The 19,395-nt window shown below is 36.6% G+C and overlaps 1 protein-coding gene across 1 annotated transcript; it reads left to right on the forward strand.

Annotated features, from left to right (window-relative positions):
• The first annotated feature begins 17,663 nt into the window (after positions 1–17,663).
• Positions 17,664–19,170, forward strand: LOC125061626. Its single transcript, XM_047667139.1, has 4 exons — positions 17,664–17,873; positions 18,019–18,087; positions 18,206–18,334; positions 18,492–19,170. The coding sequence occupies exons 1-4, from the start codon at positions 17,840–17,842 to the stop codon at positions 18,959–18,961; spliced, it is 702 nt and encodes a 233-aa protein (XP_047523095.1). The 5' UTR covers positions 17,664–17,839; the 3' UTR covers positions 18,962–19,170.
• Positions 19,171–19,395: the final 225 nt, after the last annotated feature.

Below are 19,395 nucleotides of genomic sequence, written 5' to 3' on the forward strand. Positions count from 1 at the left end.
GGTCAAAAACAGGGAAACGGGTAAAAACATAAAATTATCGGCTGGAAAGGAATTTAGGAATAGAAAATAATTAATCTATAAAATAAAAAAAAAACAATTCTTATAAATCTACATACAAAAGGAGTGTAAGGAAACATATTTACATATATTTACGTTCATATTGTCTAAATTTTTATATTATTACTTAAGATAAAAGCTGCTAAAAGTTTACATACATGTGGCTCCAATGTTGAAAGTAAACATGATATGGATGAAGGGAAAGGAATTTGATGGGAAATGAGACCTTCGAGAAGAGTCAACCGGTCGCGTCGAGGACAAACAAACATGATGTGATTTAAATAATCTACATCATATCCGCATTAAATTTTGACGTAAAAATATTTACATTAGGACGAGAAAAATAAATAGACACTATACAAATTTTATTTACAATAGCAGCAATGACTGATAAGTCATCTCCAAATGAGGGAAGTGGAAATAAGGAATAGGGGAGATTATTTTTAATGACTATGGCAACACCGCCATTGCCGTCGTCTGTCCTGTCGGAGAAAACCATAACCTGGAATTCGAAAAGTCAATTCCGGGCAAAGCCATGTTTCCTACAGATTTGAGACAAATGGTTCAAATTTATTATGCAAATGGATTAAATCATTTTTATTGCAGATAGCGCTTCTGCAATTCCACTGGATTATTTGATCGCGTTCGTGACGCATTAGAGGATTTTAATTGAGTTGAGGAAGCAATCGTTGGGCGACGTTGTTCGGTTACGTTGTTGTCAGAGTTAGAAGTGGCTTTAATTTTAGTCACAAGTTGCATTATATTAGAGATTGAGAACATTATTTCATTATTGTTAAGGTGACTGTTTATTAAAGCGACCCCGTAAGAAGGAGCTGGAGCGTAGTAGTCCTTTATCAAATTGATGTGTTCTCGTTCTGTTTTGTTATACCCCAGTCGTTTTAGTTTGGGGGATGTTGGTTTAGCAAATATTGTTTTCTTATAAGATCTACTATACGACGGAATCGAAGGAGAGGAAGGCGATACATGTGGGACAGGAGAATTAGGAGTATTCTGGATGTTTGAAAACTTAACTATATCAGCAAAAGATTTTGAAACTGGATCATACACTTTATTTGCTTCTGCGTAAATGATGTAAATTTCTTTGATGTAAACTTCTTACATGATACTATTATAAACTGATGACATTGTCAATCTGTTTAGATACTAACTTTTGTCAATGTATCAAAATGTAACCAAAATAATTTACTTTTAATTTAGCTTATTAAAACCTTATATTCTTTAAAGGTTTTGTCTTATTTCAATTTAATAAGCTAAATAAAAAGCAACATGGATGAAGCTTTCGCCCTGAAAGATGTGATATCGACCCGTCACATAGCTCTGGTACGAAAGCTTGGATACACTGGCATAAGATTTTCGAAAGCTTCATTTTCGTGCAGAAACAGATGCACAGTCGGTTCCTCCGCCAGAAAAATGGGACAGCATAAAGTTTCAGCTCCTGATAAATCATATATCACCAAATATCTACACATATATAAGCGAAGCCACGAACTACGAAAAAGCGATCACAATACTGCAAAAACTGTATGTAAAACCAAAAAATCTGATTTTTGCTAGACACATGTCAGCAACAAGGAAACAACGACCAGAAGAAAGTATCGACATATATTTACAAGCTTTGAAACTACTTACTAAAGATTGTGACTTTGCGGCTGTTGATGCAGAATCAAACAAAAACGATAGCGTGCGTGATGCTTTCATATCCGGTATATCATCGCATAAAATCAGACAAAGGCTTTTAGAAAACTTAAATCTAACACTTGATCAAGCTTACAACCAAGCACTCTCTCTAGAAACTGCAGAGATCAACTCTCAAAGCTTCCATACTGTGTCTTTAAATGCCGTTGAAGAAGAACCTAAATTAGTCTGTCCCAAATCACAAACTGTGCACGACGGGACCTGCTCTTCTGTTAATAATCCTCGACGACGAAAATGTTTCTTTTGTGGGGGACAAATGCATCCTCGTAAGAACTGCCCTGCATTTGAAAAGTCTTGTCAGCTCTGCAACAAGAAGGGGCACTTTGCCACTGTTTGCAGAAGCTCTTCTAAACCTACAAATTGTATGGTAGTAGGTACTGAAAATCTTTCTTGTATCACAGCAACGTCACCTTATTCATTACACAAAGCAACTGTACCCGAGTATATTCGAGGAATAAGAGCAGAGGCACTTCTCGACACCAGCAGCTCCATCAGTTTTATAAATGACAGTTTTGCAAGACTATGCGGGTTAAAAAGAAAATCCTGCAATCAGATTATTTCTATGGACTCTCTTAATCATACTTCACAAGTAGAAGGTCAAACTTTGCAAAGCCTGAAAATTGGAAATCATAAATATGATAATGTGAATCTTCTTATCGTGAAAAATCTTTGTGCTGATATAATTATCGGCCATGACGTCCTCGAAGAACATTTATCGCTAGAGTTCTCTTTCGGTGGGCCAAAACATCCACTTCAAGTATGTAACGTAGCCGAAGCATCAGTACCAGCTGTACCGCTTTTTGCAAATGTATCTCCCAACTGCAATCCTATTGCTATTAAGTCTCGAAGGCACAGCAAAGAGGATAGTGAATTTATTAAAGAGGAAATCAGAAACCTTACAGAAGAAGGCGTGATTGAAGAAAGTAAATCACCGTGGAGGGCCCAAGTACTAATAACAAAAACCGAAACTCATAGAAAACGTCTTGTGATTGATTACTCTCAGACAATTAAACGTTACGCAGAACTCGACGCGTACCCTTTACCAAACATTAAGGACTAAGTTTCGAAAGTGGCAAAGAATATAGAAATTTTACCTAAAAATAAAATTTGTATTATGTTTCCTAAGACGTCCGAGGTCCATTATGAGAGTACATCGTTTCCTTTTCCGCCCAAATCGCTAGTATCCGACCTTTTCCCACCACGTGACACCGCCGCCAGCGCCCAGCGTTTGAAACTGGAACTAACTTTTTATCGCGCTAAAGCAAGCCGCCAGAGTTCTTGTTCATTGTTTGTCTCATAATAAGAGAACCAGGAAGAGCTTGTTTGGACCTCGGACGTCTTAGGAAACATAATACAAATTTTATTTTTAGGTAAAATTTCTATATTATGTGTTCCGTTTGACGTCCGAGGTCCATTATGAGAGACGTGTTTGTTATCTCCTGGTGGCTTGTAAAGTTATACGTATATAATAACTAAAAACGCAACAATGTGATTTGAATTATTTATTTCCGATAGAATCATGATGAAATAAACAATACAAGCTAATTAAAGCCTAAGCTTTAGCATAATTTAATAAACATAATAACAATTTTTTTATTGTTTATAATGAAGTAGAAAACTTGGCTTATCATGAATAGGGAATGCAATCCCGATCCCGCGGGATCCTGATCTCGCGAGATCCCGTGTAATTTTTCGGGATCAATCCCGAAGCACAATATGACGAGATCCCGTTCGAGATTGACGGGATTGGGAGATACTGATTTATTTAGTGCAGAACATACGTTGCGTTTCATGATTCGAAAGCTAGAAGACCTAAAAACTACTCTGTCAGAAAAGTTGATCTCTTCGATGAAAAATCCGAAAATTTTCAAGATGATTTGGAGCAATGGAAAGGTAACGAGACTTTCCAATTGCCAAGCAACATAGACATATTAGAGTCAGTAATAAAAAAAGAAATTGATTTATTTGAGTGTGGAGGAACAAGGGGGCGATTTTTGCAGTTTACATAATAAAATTGCTTATTCACGCTGTTGCCAACCAGTGATGAGTTGGAGAGAGCATTCTCAGCAGCTGGACATCGCAACGAACATTAGATGCCGGTTATCAGATAGCATTCTTGATACACTTTTTTTAAAGAAGTTACTTTCAAAATTAACTACTTTTTAATCTCCTTAAACTATATCTACTTTTGTTTTGATTATGTTTATGTTAGTAAAACTGTTAATTATTAAGTTAGCCTTAGTTTTCTTTCAAATAATTAACGTCATTAACACAAAGAAGCAGTTTTCATCGTATTCAGTCATGTGAAATTCAATTTTTTTTAACTTGGACGAGATCCCGAAAATCTCGGGATCCCGCTGGATTGATATTTCTAATCCCGCGGAATCTTGAATTTACGATCTCGAGTCGGGATTGCATTCCCTAATCATGAAGCGGCCGAAAGTACTGAGAAAGAGACTTCTTATTGAGTCTCAGCATTCTGACTATTATTATCTAGATTTCGACAACAATATATCTCTAATGTACTTTCATGACGCCAATTTGCTAAGGCAAGAATATCATTTGTTTCTAAAAAAATTTAGCGAAGCAACAGCTGATCAACTACCCCGAGATGCTTCGATACCTGATTCCAAAAGGGGTTTCTTAACCCAGCCCCTAAAAATTGTGGGCGTAGCAGGTCTTACAGGATATCTGGTTGTAATAAACAAATTTGTCAAGGAGCCTCACCTATTATTAGAGACAGTTATGAGTGTCCTAAGCTAAAGTAAGGGATTAAGATGCTTCTCCGTGGAAGATAAAAATGTCCAACTTGACTGTCTATACGTTCCTGTATCTGTTTTAGAACCGAAAACCGGATGCAAAGTGATTGTATCACCGTTATCAATAAAATTGTGAGACTCGATGCAAGAGAGTCAAATCATGAACTCTATGCCCAGAAGCCAATAAAATTATAGTGGCTGTGCGTTTCGATATATGAAATAAATTTTGCTCATCTAGTTTTAGGCTTTTCAAATAATTTATAACTATCCCCGCATCCCATACTGGCAATTACTGCGCGATTGGTCTAGCTATAGATAGGATTGAGCTAGCGCTTTAAGGATATTGTTTACTAATTTATTAGATGAAATTTTAACATCGCTTAGAGACTCACAAATTGATACTATGTCAGATTTGTGAACTAAAATAGATATAGATCTATTTAGATATATAGATAATAGATTTAGATATATAGATATCTATGCCAGATGATCCTTTAGAAATAGGTTTGCTAAGTATCTAGTTACATCAGGAGCCGGGAGTCGACAGTTTATATTACTATGTTGACACCAATTTACCCATTTATACCAAATAGGGGCATATGTTTTCCTTGTTGAAGATCTCAAACACGACGAAATAAGTTGTTTTTCGTCTCGTGTTTTCCAGCCAAAATCAGCCACGCTTCCAACTGTAATTTCTGCCCTTGAGGAGGAGGTTGACCCGTTACGGTATTTATCAGGGTTTTGTTTCGATTCCGTATTGGTAGCGAGGGTGCAAGTGCTCGGCCTTTTAAATCCCGGCGCCAAAAAGGCTTCCTCCACCTGTTTGCTATTATTATGAACTTCCCTTGAGATAAGTTGAGATGGTGCAGCACTCGAGGTAGAGGTACTGGCGGTGGAAATATCCACGCTAGATCGTATCGCCAGCATTTGCTGAAGGCGAGGTGAAGCAAGTGTTGGAGTCTAATAAGTCTAGCGACACATAACTTGCCACAACAAGAGCCTCTCGTGACGCGAAAAGATCTATTTCAGGGGTTCCCCATCGTCTGAATATGTCCGTGGTTGCCTCTTTCAAGAGATGCCAATTGGTGCCCGTGCGATTGCGCGGATGGTAGGAGAGGTAATCGGCTTCCACGTTGTACATTCCCGGCAAGGAAGTGAGGGATAAGTACAATATTCAAACTGTCCGTCAGTGCCAGAAGATCTTTTGTCAATTTTAACAGCATTTGGGACCTTGTTCCTCCTTCGTTTTTTATGTACGATACAACAGTTTTGCTGTCGCTTTGCAGAATTACCATCGAGTTCTTAAGGACTTCGGATGTCAAAGAGATACCTGCTACCACAGCGTGCATCTCCTTTAAATTGCAATGCCACTCAATCTGACTTTGAGTCCAAGAACCATTCAGGGGTTTGTTGTTGAATAGCGCTCCCCAATGTAGATCCGAGGCATCGGTGACAATGTAATTCACAGGCCTTGTTTTGAAGTGAATCGGTGTTTTGTGACTGAGGTTGTGCAAACACCATACCATGTCCTGAATCACCTCTGCAAGAGAACTCGGGCAAAGAGGAGCTCTCCTAAATACATTGCTGTGTCGCTGCAGCGTTCGGCAATGCAACCTTCCCCGGTGGGTGATGAAGGTCGCAAAATTGAGATACCCTAAGAGGCGTTGGGCCTGCTTGAGGGTCCAATTTGCCGGCTGACAAGCGTGTTATCAGGCACTGACGAATTTTGATAACTTTTTCTGCGGGTAAGGACTTTGTATTTGATAGTGTGTCCCACGTGATACCCAGAAAATCGATCGACCTCGTTGGAGTGCATATCGACTTCTCTAAATTTATGGTCCAGCCCAGATTCTTCAAAAAGGTCATGGCTATGAGATCCTGGGAGTTAAGAATTGTTCTGTCCTGGTGGACCAGTAAGTAATCGTCCAAGAAAACGATCACTCTTAAGCCCTGACGGCGTTATAGCTCGGCTGTCCAATTTGTCACCGAAGCAAACATTTTCGGAGCTATGCCCAACCCAATAGGTAGACAAGTCATTTGAAGGAGCCTTCCCTCGTAACCGATACGCAGAAAGTAACGATGTTCGAGGGAAATCGGTACATGATAGTAGGATTGCCTGAGATCCAGCTTCACCATCCAATCGCCTTTTTGTAGGAAATTTGGCATTTGGTGGTGATGAAACAGATGAAAAGGTTCTGGTTTCATGAACCGATTGAAAGGTATTCGAGCGGAGGTTATTATTTTTAGAATGAAAAAAGGAGGTTTTTATTTCGCCTAATTTTTGTGATAGTTCCTTAAACATTCGACCGAAAAGCCCATCGAGTCACTTATATTGGTATTTATTTGGATTGTTATATTTGCGCCCCCCTTTTGATGTGAAACATCTATAGCCGCACGTAAAACCGATTTCTGGTGTGGCGACAAATGCCGTGGCGATGCCACGCTATATGATGGTATGTATACAGTCTATATGCAGTAGTGTGTACGGTGTGTGTATTTCGAAGTCACTGATTAAACGAATTAAGTAGTCACGATTTGAAATAAATTCGTAAATTATTGTATTTAAATGAAAATAAATAATTATTCAATAAATTGTCATCGTTATTTTAACAAAATAATTTCGATGTTTCACATCTGCCAGGCGTCCCGTGAGGGGACGTAGAAAATTTTTTCAGGATTAAACATGTCGGAGTACAGAGGGGTGGAAATTTTATGTAAATCTTCTCTAACGTGTTTTTAAAGTTTGACCAAAACATTCTTGCAATTTATTATGTATAGAATTTAAATTAAGAACCGCGTTCGACTGAAGTCCACTAAAACGCTACGTAACGCTTTATTGATAAACTCATTTTTAAATCGGTAAAAGCAGGAAAAGCAACGTATTTCTTTTGTATATCAATATAACGTACACAGTTCAAATCAGAAATGTAAAAACCTCTGCATTGAAATTAATATTATAATTTATAACTCGGAGGTTCTTGAACCGACACGTCTAAATGAGCAATATCATTAAATACAGCCCCGCATGGTTCAAAAAAGGGTCGTGTAGGTTTGCATTATTAGATTCGGTCACTTCATGTAACATGCTAGACGACGCAGCATAATTGTAAAAAAGTATTATTAAGGTGACTCACCAATTACTGCGACAATTGCTCAAACCTGAGAATAATCACGTGAATTACTGCGCACGTGGTTATTACTTCTATGTTGTGGCGGCGGTTCTTCATCCTCTTCACTCGTACTCGAACTTTGCGAAGACCTCGGCTTGTCAGAACTTGCAGAGACAATATCTCCCGTGATATGAGACGGCTTTGTAAAGCTCGGGTGAGGCACGTTTGACCGCGTGGCCAACACATTTACACGGATTTTAGCACTTTCATTAGCCATTTTATATTCTTAACGTGAAAACCGAGTTAACCATTTTACGAAATAATTATTTCCACTTTGAAAATAAATTTTAAGTGTGCACTAGCGACTGTGCAAGACGAAAAACGACGCAACAATGAACAAGAACTCTGGCGGCTTGCTTTAGCGCGATAAAAAGTTAGTTCCAGTTTCAAACGCTGGGCGCTGGCGGCGGTGTCACGTGGTGGGAAAAGGTCGGATACTAGCGATTTGGGCGGAAAAGGAAACGATGTACTCTCATAATGGACCTCGGACGTCATACGGAACACATAATATATTTTTCAGCCTAATAGACTTGAAAAGCGCGTACCATCAAGTACCTATACTACCCAAAGAAAGAAAATTTACCGCTTTTGAAGCGCTCGGAAATTCGTACCAGTTCAGGCGTATCCCTTTTGGAGTAACAAATGGTGTTTCGAGTTTCCAACGAACAATCGATTGGATTATAAGGAAAGAAAAGCTTCAAAACACATATGCGTATCTTGATGATATAACTATTTGTGGCCGTACTCTTCAAGAACACGATCATAACTTAGAAAGTTTGATGAATGCCGCAAAGAAAAACGGTTTAACACTAAGTATGCTAAAATGCCAATTTTCTCAAGAGTCAATTAATATTCTAGGCTATAATATTCAAAACCACGTAATTAAACCTGACAGTGAGCGACTCAAGCCACTGATTAATTTACCTGCACCAAGCGATTTACCGACCTTAAGAAGGACACTCGGCATGTTCGCACATTATTCTAATAGTATAAGATCCCGCTATACAACGACCTTCACCGAGATGCTTATTTAATGAAACATATTTTATATTTAATTTAATATGTCAATAAATATAATCCATATGGGTTGTCTAGCAAATTTCAGTCCAGAGTATGTTTAATTAATAATTTAAAAAAAATATTTTTTGAAACATTTCACCGGTATGATTATTAGATAAATTCTATACCAATCGAAAGTATGAAGCCCATAGAATATGCAAACTTTATGCTGCCCATTCTTTTCCGGTCACAACTATCGGGTTGCCAGGTATAAACAGGTAAATCTGTACTAGCATTTGCAACGGTCTGTTTATTGAATGAAATTTAAATGAAATTAAAGATTATTTTATTCTGAACACGGTGGTATAGGGTTGGCTGCGAAAAATCAGTCCAGAATTGCGGTTGTCGAATTTTAAAAAGTAAAATATTGCTCCAAGTGAATGTGTGCGACTGAGAGGTCCCAACCGACCATTCCATGCGATAGAAGAAAACACAGCATAGCAGCTGTTTAAAGTCCGCCCACTTAAAGAAAGAGAGTGCGCATGCTATTTGGGCTTGGAAAAGAAAAGGATAGCGATGGACTCGTATATACTATGCATCATTTTGGAGTAGTTTATTATTTAAATAGAGAAATAGTTATTTAATTTTTTTTTAATAAATTAATTATTTATGTGTATATTTTTTGTGACACTAAAGTATATATATATATGTCACCGTAAAATTGTAAACACCGTTAGATTGTAATCTATCTCGCGAGATTGTAAACTGTCGAAATATTGTGGACCTCAACGAACTGCTTACAATTTAACGTATTATTATTCGGTAGATTGTAATCTATCGAAGTGAAACCGTCAAATTGTGAAACGGTTCGCACCTCGCGCGCTGATTAATAGAACAGAATGTGCCCCGCGCCACCATATTTGTTTGTTTGTTGTCGAATGTAAATTGATTGTTTTGATGAATGTAAATTGATGTCGTGTTGTAAGTAACTCACAGCTTTAGAATTAGTTATATGAAATTATTGGGAAGTAAAATTAATCTGTGATTGACCAAAGAAGTTTGAATGATAACTAAGTTAGTGTTGGAAATGAAATGAAAGAAAATTGAACTAATTTTTCAAATTTAATTTGTGTTTGAAGAGAAAATATTGTTACGTTTCTGATTTTTTTATTTTGATATATTTTTTTTTTATCATGTGATGTCAGAATTATTGATTACCTACTAAGTAATAAATACTAATTTTTGAAGTGCATTCATTTTATTTGACCGATACCCTTGTTTCATTCCTAACTCTATGGACATATAACGGTCTACTATAAAGCCGACCAATCAGCGCTCGAGGTGCGTACCGTTTCACAATTTGACGGCTTCACTTCGATAGATTACAATCTACCGAATAATAATACGTTAAATTGTAAGCAGTACGCTGAGGTTCACAATCTTTCGACAGTTTATAATCTCGCGAGATAGATTACAATCTATTATTCTTATTAATCAGGTATTTACAGTTTTACGTTAACATATACATCTTTAGTAAAAAAGAAGGTTATAGTGATTCATATATAATACTAGCCTGATTAAAAATATTGATTGAAAAAAATTAAAAAAATTTACTACATGCAAATTATAAATCTATAAATGTAAACAGAGAAATTGAAGTAAATTGAAACTATTGGAAAAAAATCATAACCCATAAAAGTGTTTTTTTTTAATCAGGGTAATCTTGCAAATTTTATTTTTATTAAAAGAAGACAAAATAAAAAAAACAACAATAAAAAAATTACTTCTATTTATTGTAAAAAATTAAAAATACAATTATTTTTTTAAATTATTCAGAATCCGAGTCATCGGACATAAAACTACGATCTTCAACTTCTGAATCTTCTTCGTCATCACTCTCTGTTTCACTTTTTTCGACAATGTCTTCTATCTTTAAAGGTGTATGATCCCCAATGAATCCTACTGGTTTTAAATATTCATCTAAGAACCATCCGCAGTTCTCAGGCTCAAGTTTCACATATATTTATAGATTTATAATTTGCATGTAGTAATTTTTTTAATTTTTTTCAATCAATATTTTTAATCAGGCTAGTATTATATATGAATCACTATAACCTTCTTTTTTACTAAAGATGTAAATATACTTTAGTGTCACATAAAAAATATACAAATAAATAATTAATTGATAAAAAAAAATTAAATAACTATTTCTCTATTTAAATAATAAACTACTCCAAAATGATGCATAGTATATACGAGTCCATCGCTATCCTTTTCTTTTCCAAGCCCAAATAGCATGCGCACTCTCTTTCTTTAAGTGGGTGGACTTTAAACAGCTGCTATGCTGTGTCCTCTTCTATCGCATGGGATGGTCGGTTGGGACCTATCAGTCGCACACATTCACTTGATGCAATATTTTACTTTTTAAAATTCGACAACCGCAATTCTGGACTGATTTTTCGCAGCCAACCCTATACCACCGTGTTCAGAATAAAATAATCTTTAATTTCATTTAAATTTCATTCAATAAACAGACCGTTGCAAATGCTAGTACAGATTTACCTGTTTATACCTGGCAACCCGATAGTTGTGACCGGAAAAGAATGGGCAGCATAAAGTTTGCATATTCTATGGGCTTCATACTTTCGATTGGTATAGAATTTATCTAATAATCATACCGGTGAAATGTTTCAAAAAATATTTTTTTTAAATTATTAATTAAACATACTCTGGACTGAAATTTGCTAGACAACCCATATGGATTATATTTATTGACATAATAAATTAAATATAAAATACGTTTCATTAAATAAGCATCTCGGTGAAGGTCGTTGTATATCGGGATCTTAGACCATAAATGGATTCCAAACTTTTCTGAACGGATCCACTCATTTGCTAATACGACTACTTTTCCGCTCACAAGCGAGCAAATTAAATGTTTCGAAGGCCTGAAAAATGATATAGCAAAGTCTTCTAGACATGCAATTGATGTAAATATACCTTTTACAGTCGAAACTGACGCTTCCGATCATTCCATTGCAGCAGTACTTACGCAAAATTCTAGACCAGTGGCGTTTTTCTCAAGAACTTTGAATTCAAGCGAACAAAACCATTCCGCCATTGAAAAAGAAGCTTACGCCATTGTTGAATCATTGAAGAAATGGAGAAATTTCCTTATCGGTAGACACTTTAAGTTGGTAACTGACCAACGCTCGGTTTCTTTTATGTTTAATATGAAACATACAAGTAAGATAAAGAATGAAAAGATTCAAAGACGGCGACTGGAACTAGCTGTTTTCAAATTTGATATTATATACAGACCGGGGAAAGAGAACTATGCTGCTGATGCACTATCCCGAGTTTGTGCCACTGTAGAAACACGTACTGCAAAACTTTTCTCGCTGCATGAGGCTCTTTGTCATCCAGGCATAACGAGAATGTTTCACTGGGTTCGCTCTAAAAACCTTCCCTATTCCATTGAAGAAGTCAGAACAATGACAAAATATTGTCAAACCTGCTCTGAAGTAAAACCTAGATTCTTCCGAAATACTTTTGATGACCAGAGGAAACTTGTTAAAGCGACGGCTGCTTTTGAACACCTTAGCTTAGATTTTAAAGGACCAGTTCCAACAAACTATAATAACAAATTCATACTTACCGTGATTGACGAATTTTCACGTTTCCCGTTTGCTTTCCCATGTTTGGATGTGAGCTCGAAAACAGTGATTAAACACCTCAACAACTTGTTTATGATATTCGGCATGCCTTCTTACGTTCATTCAGATCGCGGAACAGCATTTCTCTCTGCCGAAGTACAGGAATTTTTACATGTTCGAGGTATTGCCACTAGTGTGGAACTTGTGGAACTTGTGTGGGTAGTGTAAACACGTATTGGTGTATCTCTGTGTTTTGTGCTAATTAAAAATAGTTTTTTAACTCAAATTATATTTCTTACACTGTTAGTGATGTACTAGTGTTATATTGCATATGAATCGCTAATTTTTCCTTAATTATATCCTTCTGATAACAATAATTATCCCAAAGTAGAATTTTCTTGTTGTAAACTACCTTCATCTTTTATTTCTCAACAACCTATTCCATTATTATGGAAGAACTAAAAAAGTCATTGATGGATGTGTCTGTAATGGTGTCCTCCAAAATGGATGAGTTCCAGCAGCGGCTCTCGGCAGCACAGGAAAGGTCTCCATCCCTCGAGCAAACACCACTAACTAGGGAGTTTGAGGCATTCAAAATCTCAGTACTGTTCTGTCTCAAGAATCTCCAGGCTCAAATGGAAATTCTTTTTAAAGTGCAAGAGGAGCAGGAAATACGCAGCAGGCGTAAGTGTTTGTTGTTGCATGGCATAAATGAGTCTAAGGATGAGAACCCAGGGACAATTGCTAACATGTTATCCGTTCTGCTCAAATGCCCTAATGTAAGTGAAGCTAGTTTTAGTCGGTGTCACAGAGTGGGCATAAAACGTGATGATAAGCCCCGCCCTGTACTAATTAAGCTAAGGGAACACTGTGACAAGGACAAAATTTGGTTGGCTAAGTCGGGCTTAAAGGGGACCGGCATCACCATATCTGAGTTCCTGACCAAAACCAGGCATATTTTTTAGGCACAAAAAAAACAGAGCCATAGCTAAAATGAGAACTGCCAAATCTGATGCGGAGCGCGAAAAATATAAAGTAGTTCGCAATCGTTGTAATACTCGCTGTCGTGATGCTCAAAGGCAACATATCCACGACTCAGTATCCAATGGTGACACCTAAAAAATCTGGAAGTTCCTCAAAACCTTGGGGATTGGCAGATCTGCACAGAATGTAATTTCTTCAGATATATAATAGATATAAACAACCTTAACTCTCACTTCACCTGTTCTCCTGCCCACGATAAGTCTTCTCTTAGGAAGACAATCAATAAACTAGCTTCTCTTCCAACTCCAAACTTCATGCCTTTTAACTTCACTGAATTCACCGAGCCCGAAGTGGAGGGTTGCATCCTGTCTATCTCGTCGGATGCTGTCGGATGTGATCAAGTTAGTCGTGCTATGATCTTGCCTATCTTGCCAGCTATTCTTCAAGTTATTACTCATATTTTTAATTATTCAGTTACTAGTGGTAAATTCCCTACTTCTTGGAAGGATAGTCTAGTTATTCCTATTCCCAAACGGCCCAATCCCATTAACTTTTCTGACTTCCGGCCCATTTCTATTCTACCATTCCTATCTAAAGCTCTAGAGCGCCTTATACACTCGCAGCTTGGCGGATTTCTGAATAAAAACTCAATTCTAGACCCTCTCCAATCGGGTTTCCGCCCGGGGCATAGCACGACTACTGCATTGGTTAAAGTTTGTGACGACATTCGCCGAGGGATGGATGGTGGGCAGCTCACTGTTCTCACTCTGCTTGACTTTAGCAATGCTTTCAATACTGTGAACTTTGAAATTCTGCTTGGGTTGCTTCGCTCTATGAATATCTGTCCATCCGCTATTGACTGGTTTCATAGCTATCTTAACGGTCGTCGGCAGCGTATTAAAATGAATGATGCTTACTCTCAGTGGAATAGTATAAGTGCTGGTGTTCCGCAGGGTGGCGTTCTTTCACCTCTTCTTTTTTCTATCTTTATCAATACCCTGACTGCACATCTATCCGCTAGTTATCACCTTTACGCTGATGACCTCCAAATCTACGTTCAGTCTACACTGGATGAGCTTCCTCTTGCAATACAGGCGATGAATGATGATCTTGAAAACATAGCCAACTGGAGTAAAGACTTTGGTCTTCAAATTAATCCTGCCAAGAGTCAAGTCATCATCATCGGAAGCCCTTTCTTTATTTCAAGAGTCAAATGGGCTCAGCTCCCTGGTGTTTACCTTGACGGTGTGGCCTTGACCCTCAATAAGACTGTTAAAAACCTTGGGGTCTTCTTTGACCAAACATTTTCCTGGGGTCATGACGTAAAGGAGATCAGCCGTAAACTTTACGCCGCTTCTTTTACTCTGAAACGTCTTTCTAATTTCCTTCCTATCCGCACTAAAACTATGTTAGCGCAGTCTCTTCTGCTTCCTATTCTCGATTATGCGGACTCATGCTCCTCTGATTTGAACGAAGAGCTACTTGACAAGATCGAACGCATGCAGAATTTCTGCATACGGTTCATATTTGGTTTTAGGAAATATGACCATGTGTCTAAATTCCGCAGGCAGCTGGGGTGGCTACCTATTCGATTCAGACGTCACGCTCATCTTCTTCAATTCTTTTAAATCCGAAAACCCCTTCTTATCTCAAAAATAACTTTAAATTCTTAGGTCCTTCTAACTATATGTTACGCTCTTCTAATAGATGTTTATTGGAAATTCCTTCTCACACTTCATCCTTCTTAGGCAATTCATTCACGATCTCCGCCATTAAGTTGTGGAATACGCTGCCCGACTCCGTACGATTGGCTACCTCTCTATCATCTTTTAAAACTCTTCTGCATAAACATTTCTTAACCTTATCCTATCCTGATCAATCGTGACTTGTATAAATCTTATGTTTCCTTTTACATCACTATTTGCTGTCCATGTATTTGTAAGATTAGCTTTTAAGTTTTTAGTCTGTTGTTAATATTTTTTTTTTGTATTACTTTAGATTAAGGTACTATGTATATATATTTTTTTTTTATATAACATTTGTTTCTGCACTTCTCGCACGAATCATGTTTCTTTTTTTTTAGTTTTTTCTTTAACTAGGGTTGCCTGGAAGAGATCGCTTATTAGCGATAAGGCCGCCCGTTGCATCCCTTATAATTTTTTTTGTATTGTGTTTGATTTATCGTTTTTTGCAACGAAGTGTTAATAAATAAATAAAATAGAACTACAGCTTATACTTAACCCTCAAGGTAATGGTCAAATAGAAAAATTGAATTCTACTCTTTGGAGAACGATTCTTTTGGCGCTGAAGACGAAGAATCTTTCGGTAGAAAATTGGGAGCAAGTATTACCACAAGCCTTACATTCAATTCGATCTTTACTTTGTATAGCCATAAATTGCACTCCACATAAAATAATGTTTAGACACCCAAAACGATCTACTAACGGCACTTCTGTTCCATCGTGGCTTACAAATTCTGGACAAGTCTTGATGAAGAAATTTAATTGTACAAATAAATATCAGCCAATAGTAGAAGAGGTTGAATTGATACACAGCAATCCTGATTATTCATACATTCGGTTCCCAGATGGTCGAGAAACAACGGTGTCATCGTCATTTAGCACCATTGGGTTCAGAAGGGGTAGATCTGCAAATAAATAATGACAATAATAACGTCACAGAACCACATACGGAAACAGAAGACCAAAACTTGGAAATTCCTTCATCTAATGAGACGGGACCTGTGGTACTTGATAATAGCAGAGAGCTAGAGACTGATCTACCATCATCACCAACGCCGGAGCCAACACTTCGTTGATCTAGCAAAGAGTTACCATCATCATCACCGCCGGAGCCAACACTTCGTCGATCTGGCCGCGTCCGTAAAATACCAGAAATATTAAAAGATTATAGTATTTTAAAATAGTGCGGGAAAATGATGTAAACTTCTTTGATGTAAACTTCTTACATGATACTATTATAAACTGATGACATTGTCAATCTGTTTAGACACTAACTTTTGTCAATGTATCAAAATGTAACCAAAATATTTTACTGTTAATTTAGCTTATTAAAACCTTATATTCTTTAAAGGTTTTGTCTTATTTCAATAAGATACACATTTCTGAGCCATATACAATTTAATTTTAGTCTGCCGTTCATATTCTGGACACTTTCTGTTTGTAGCAAGGTATAGACCAGAACATAGACAGCAAGTGGCGGCAGGTGCAGGTGTCCCCAGTATGGCCACACTTGTAACAGCGGGGCCGAGAGTTACAATTAGACTTAGTATGACCAAATCGGCAACAAGAATAGCACTGAATAGTGGGGTAAGCGTAAAGTTCCACGAGTAGGGCATTGTAGCAGAGAAATACATGTTTAGGTAGGGTTTGACCATTGAAAGTTATTACAATAGTCTGTGATGGCTTCCACTCAGGAGGGCTGCTGTTACGTACTTTATAATTTAGTCGTCTAATTTTTATAATTCCTCCGCTGCCTACAGGCAGAGTGTTGTCTAATATCTCTTCGGGAGACCATTCCGCGGGTACGCCTCGCACCAGGCCCATTCGGGTCACATTAAATGAGGGAATAAAAGCTTTGTAACTTTTTCTTGCCAGGCAAGGGTTATTAATAAATTCGTTTGCACATTTGTGGTCTGAGAATGATAGGGAAATTCGGTTTCTGCCTATCCTTTTGATGCTACCATTAATTATGTTTTTAAAAGAATTTTTCTTGAGGAAATACCCAAATTGGACGGGGTGTAGGGAGGAGATGTCCGTATCTGAAGAAACTTTTTGCGCATGAACTACGAATGGCCCTATGTCATAGGCCTCATAAAACGTTCGGCCTATAGGATTTTTTATGGACTCAGAAACGTCTGATGGAGGTGATGGGTGCTGTTGGGTATTAACAGTTGTAGTATCTACACGGTCTACTTTGTTCTGAAAACTATCTAGAGCATTAGCGTTCTTAAGCCCAGAATATATTGAGGGAATTTCAATTTCCGGTATTTGGCACGAACAATCAGTGTCCTTTTGTTTGTTCCAACGCGTCGGATCGAATCTTTTTTTCCTTTTGTTGCAGTGTTTGCAAATTTTACCTAGTCGCATTCTTTTTCGGTCATTCCGTTGATCCACATCTGTATCTACACTGGACTCGTCCAGTTTAGAAAATCTATTTTCTAAACTGGACGAGTCCAGTTCTGACTGATCGACTATCTATGGTATCACAGTTCATACTAATCACCACAGAATACATTATATTATATCCTAATTACTTCAAATTAAATTATTTAATTTCTTTGTCGAATGTCAAACGTCAACATTAAATTGGCGGCAAATAGAAATACAAGTAATTTTTTTCAATTTGTAATTCGTATGTCGTATTTCGATTACTTTTTGTTATAGTTCTGATGTTCAGTAATTTTGTAGATTCTCTTATTTTCGTTCTGTTTTGATAAGTGTTAGTAATAGAATTTGAGGAACACACTGAGAGAATAATGGCGAGGACCAAGGCATCTGTAGGTGCAAAGGGTAAGCACCTAAAGATATCTTAATTACTAAGTAGGTACTAACTTATATTCTAAAATTTATTTATTGTTTATCTACAAAAAGTTGTTATAAATTCGAATACATTTCTTGATGTAATTTGAGAGAATTAATATTAATTGTCTTTCAGTGTCTATGGGTAAAAGCAGCAAGGCAAGATGTAGTGCTGCTCCACCACCAAGTAATAGCAGTTCATCAGGTAATTACAAAGACTTTATTTGATTATTTTGCATTGGTGCATGCTTACTGATTTATAAAGCAAGTAAAGTTAAATGTTTGCTCTTATTGTCAAAGCCTTGGATCATTCATCATTACAGGTGAAAGGTCTTCTCGGAGCTATTCTGGTGGTAATCCTGTCTGTCCTCGAGATATCCCTAAGTGGCAGAAGCCAATAACAACATTTATTTTCACAAAAGAAAAAAAAATAATAGAAGATTCCGATGCTGGTAAGTATTTAGTACTTTAACTTAATTTAGTAGTCTATAATTCTATTCAGTCTATAATTTCAATTACTTTTTCTCTATGTGTTTTATTAAAATAGTTGTTTTGCATCTCTCATGTATAATTACATTTTTATTAAAAAAAACTAAATATTTTCGTCAGGTAGCTCAAAATCCAAACTAAAACGCCAGATCATATATTCAGATGAAGAAAGTGATTCAGAAATAAAAAATAATAATGGTGATATGAAAAATGAAGTTGATAGAAGTGACAATACTAATGAAATAGAAGATGTGGAAAGCCAAGTGTTAGAAGGCGAAGTGAAAGAAAGTATAGGCGAAGAAAATGTAGACAATAAAAGTGAACTTGTTGAGAGTCAAATATATGGAGAAAGTCAGGACTATGACTTAATAGAATCACCACCAAAGAATAGGGAACTAGATGAATCTATAATATTAGAACCTCTGACTGGTGAATGTAGTCATAAGTTAGAGGAATATTATCCAAAAACAGCAAAAAAGTCTAAAGGAGTCAGTAAAATTATCAATAAAGAAAATTTCAATAATAAAGTTAAACGTAACTTGGATGATGCTTATGAAGAGTCACCAAATAAAAAGATGAGAATAGAATGAAAGGGACATAGAATTAAAAGAGAAATAATAATAATGAGAAGGAAAGCATAAGAGCTTTTTCAGGGACGTAAGGCTCATGAGTTTTAATGGCTGTTTATAATATCTGATTTAAAATTTCAATTATAAGTTTAAATCTTCTATTTTGTTACCTTGAATTAGTTTGTAAGTAAATATTAAGTTTCTAAATAAATTTCTTTTAACACATAAAAGTTGTATGATTTTTAAAGAAAAATATATATATAAATTAAGACTAGATAAAGAAAATGGCAATTTTTTTTATATACTTTATTTTCATTTACTACAATGGTTACAAAATCTTAATTATTGTGAATAGGCCAATACTTAAAACCTATTTAATAACATACTAAAGTTTAAAGTATTGGCCTATAATTCACTGGAGAATATTAATTGATAATTCCAATGTTTCAAGTTTC

The sequence above is a fragment of the Pieris napi genome, chromosome 23 (genome assembly GCF_905475465.1).
Source record: "Pieris napi chromosome 23, ilPieNapi1.2, whole genome shotgun sequence".
In the NCBI taxonomy this organism is placed as follows: Eukaryota; Metazoa; Arthropoda; class Insecta; order Lepidoptera; family Pieridae; genus Pieris; species Pieris napi.

What these genes read in the sequence shown, in the direction of transcription:
- LOC125061626 (XM_047667139.1), top strand. Translation starts at nt 17,840, where the DNA reads ATGGCGAGGACCAAGGCATCTGTAGGTGCAAAGG. An exon ending in GGCATCTGTAGGTGCAAAGG is followed by an intron (nt 17,874 to 18,018) that starts GTAAGCACCTAA and finishes ATTGTCTTTCAG; the next exon opens with TGTCTATGGGTAAAAGCAGC. An exon ending in AAGTAATAGCAGTTCATCAG is followed by an intron (nt 18,088 to 18,205) that starts GTAATTACAAAG and finishes TCATCATTACAG; the next exon opens with GTGAAAGGTCTTCTCGGAGC.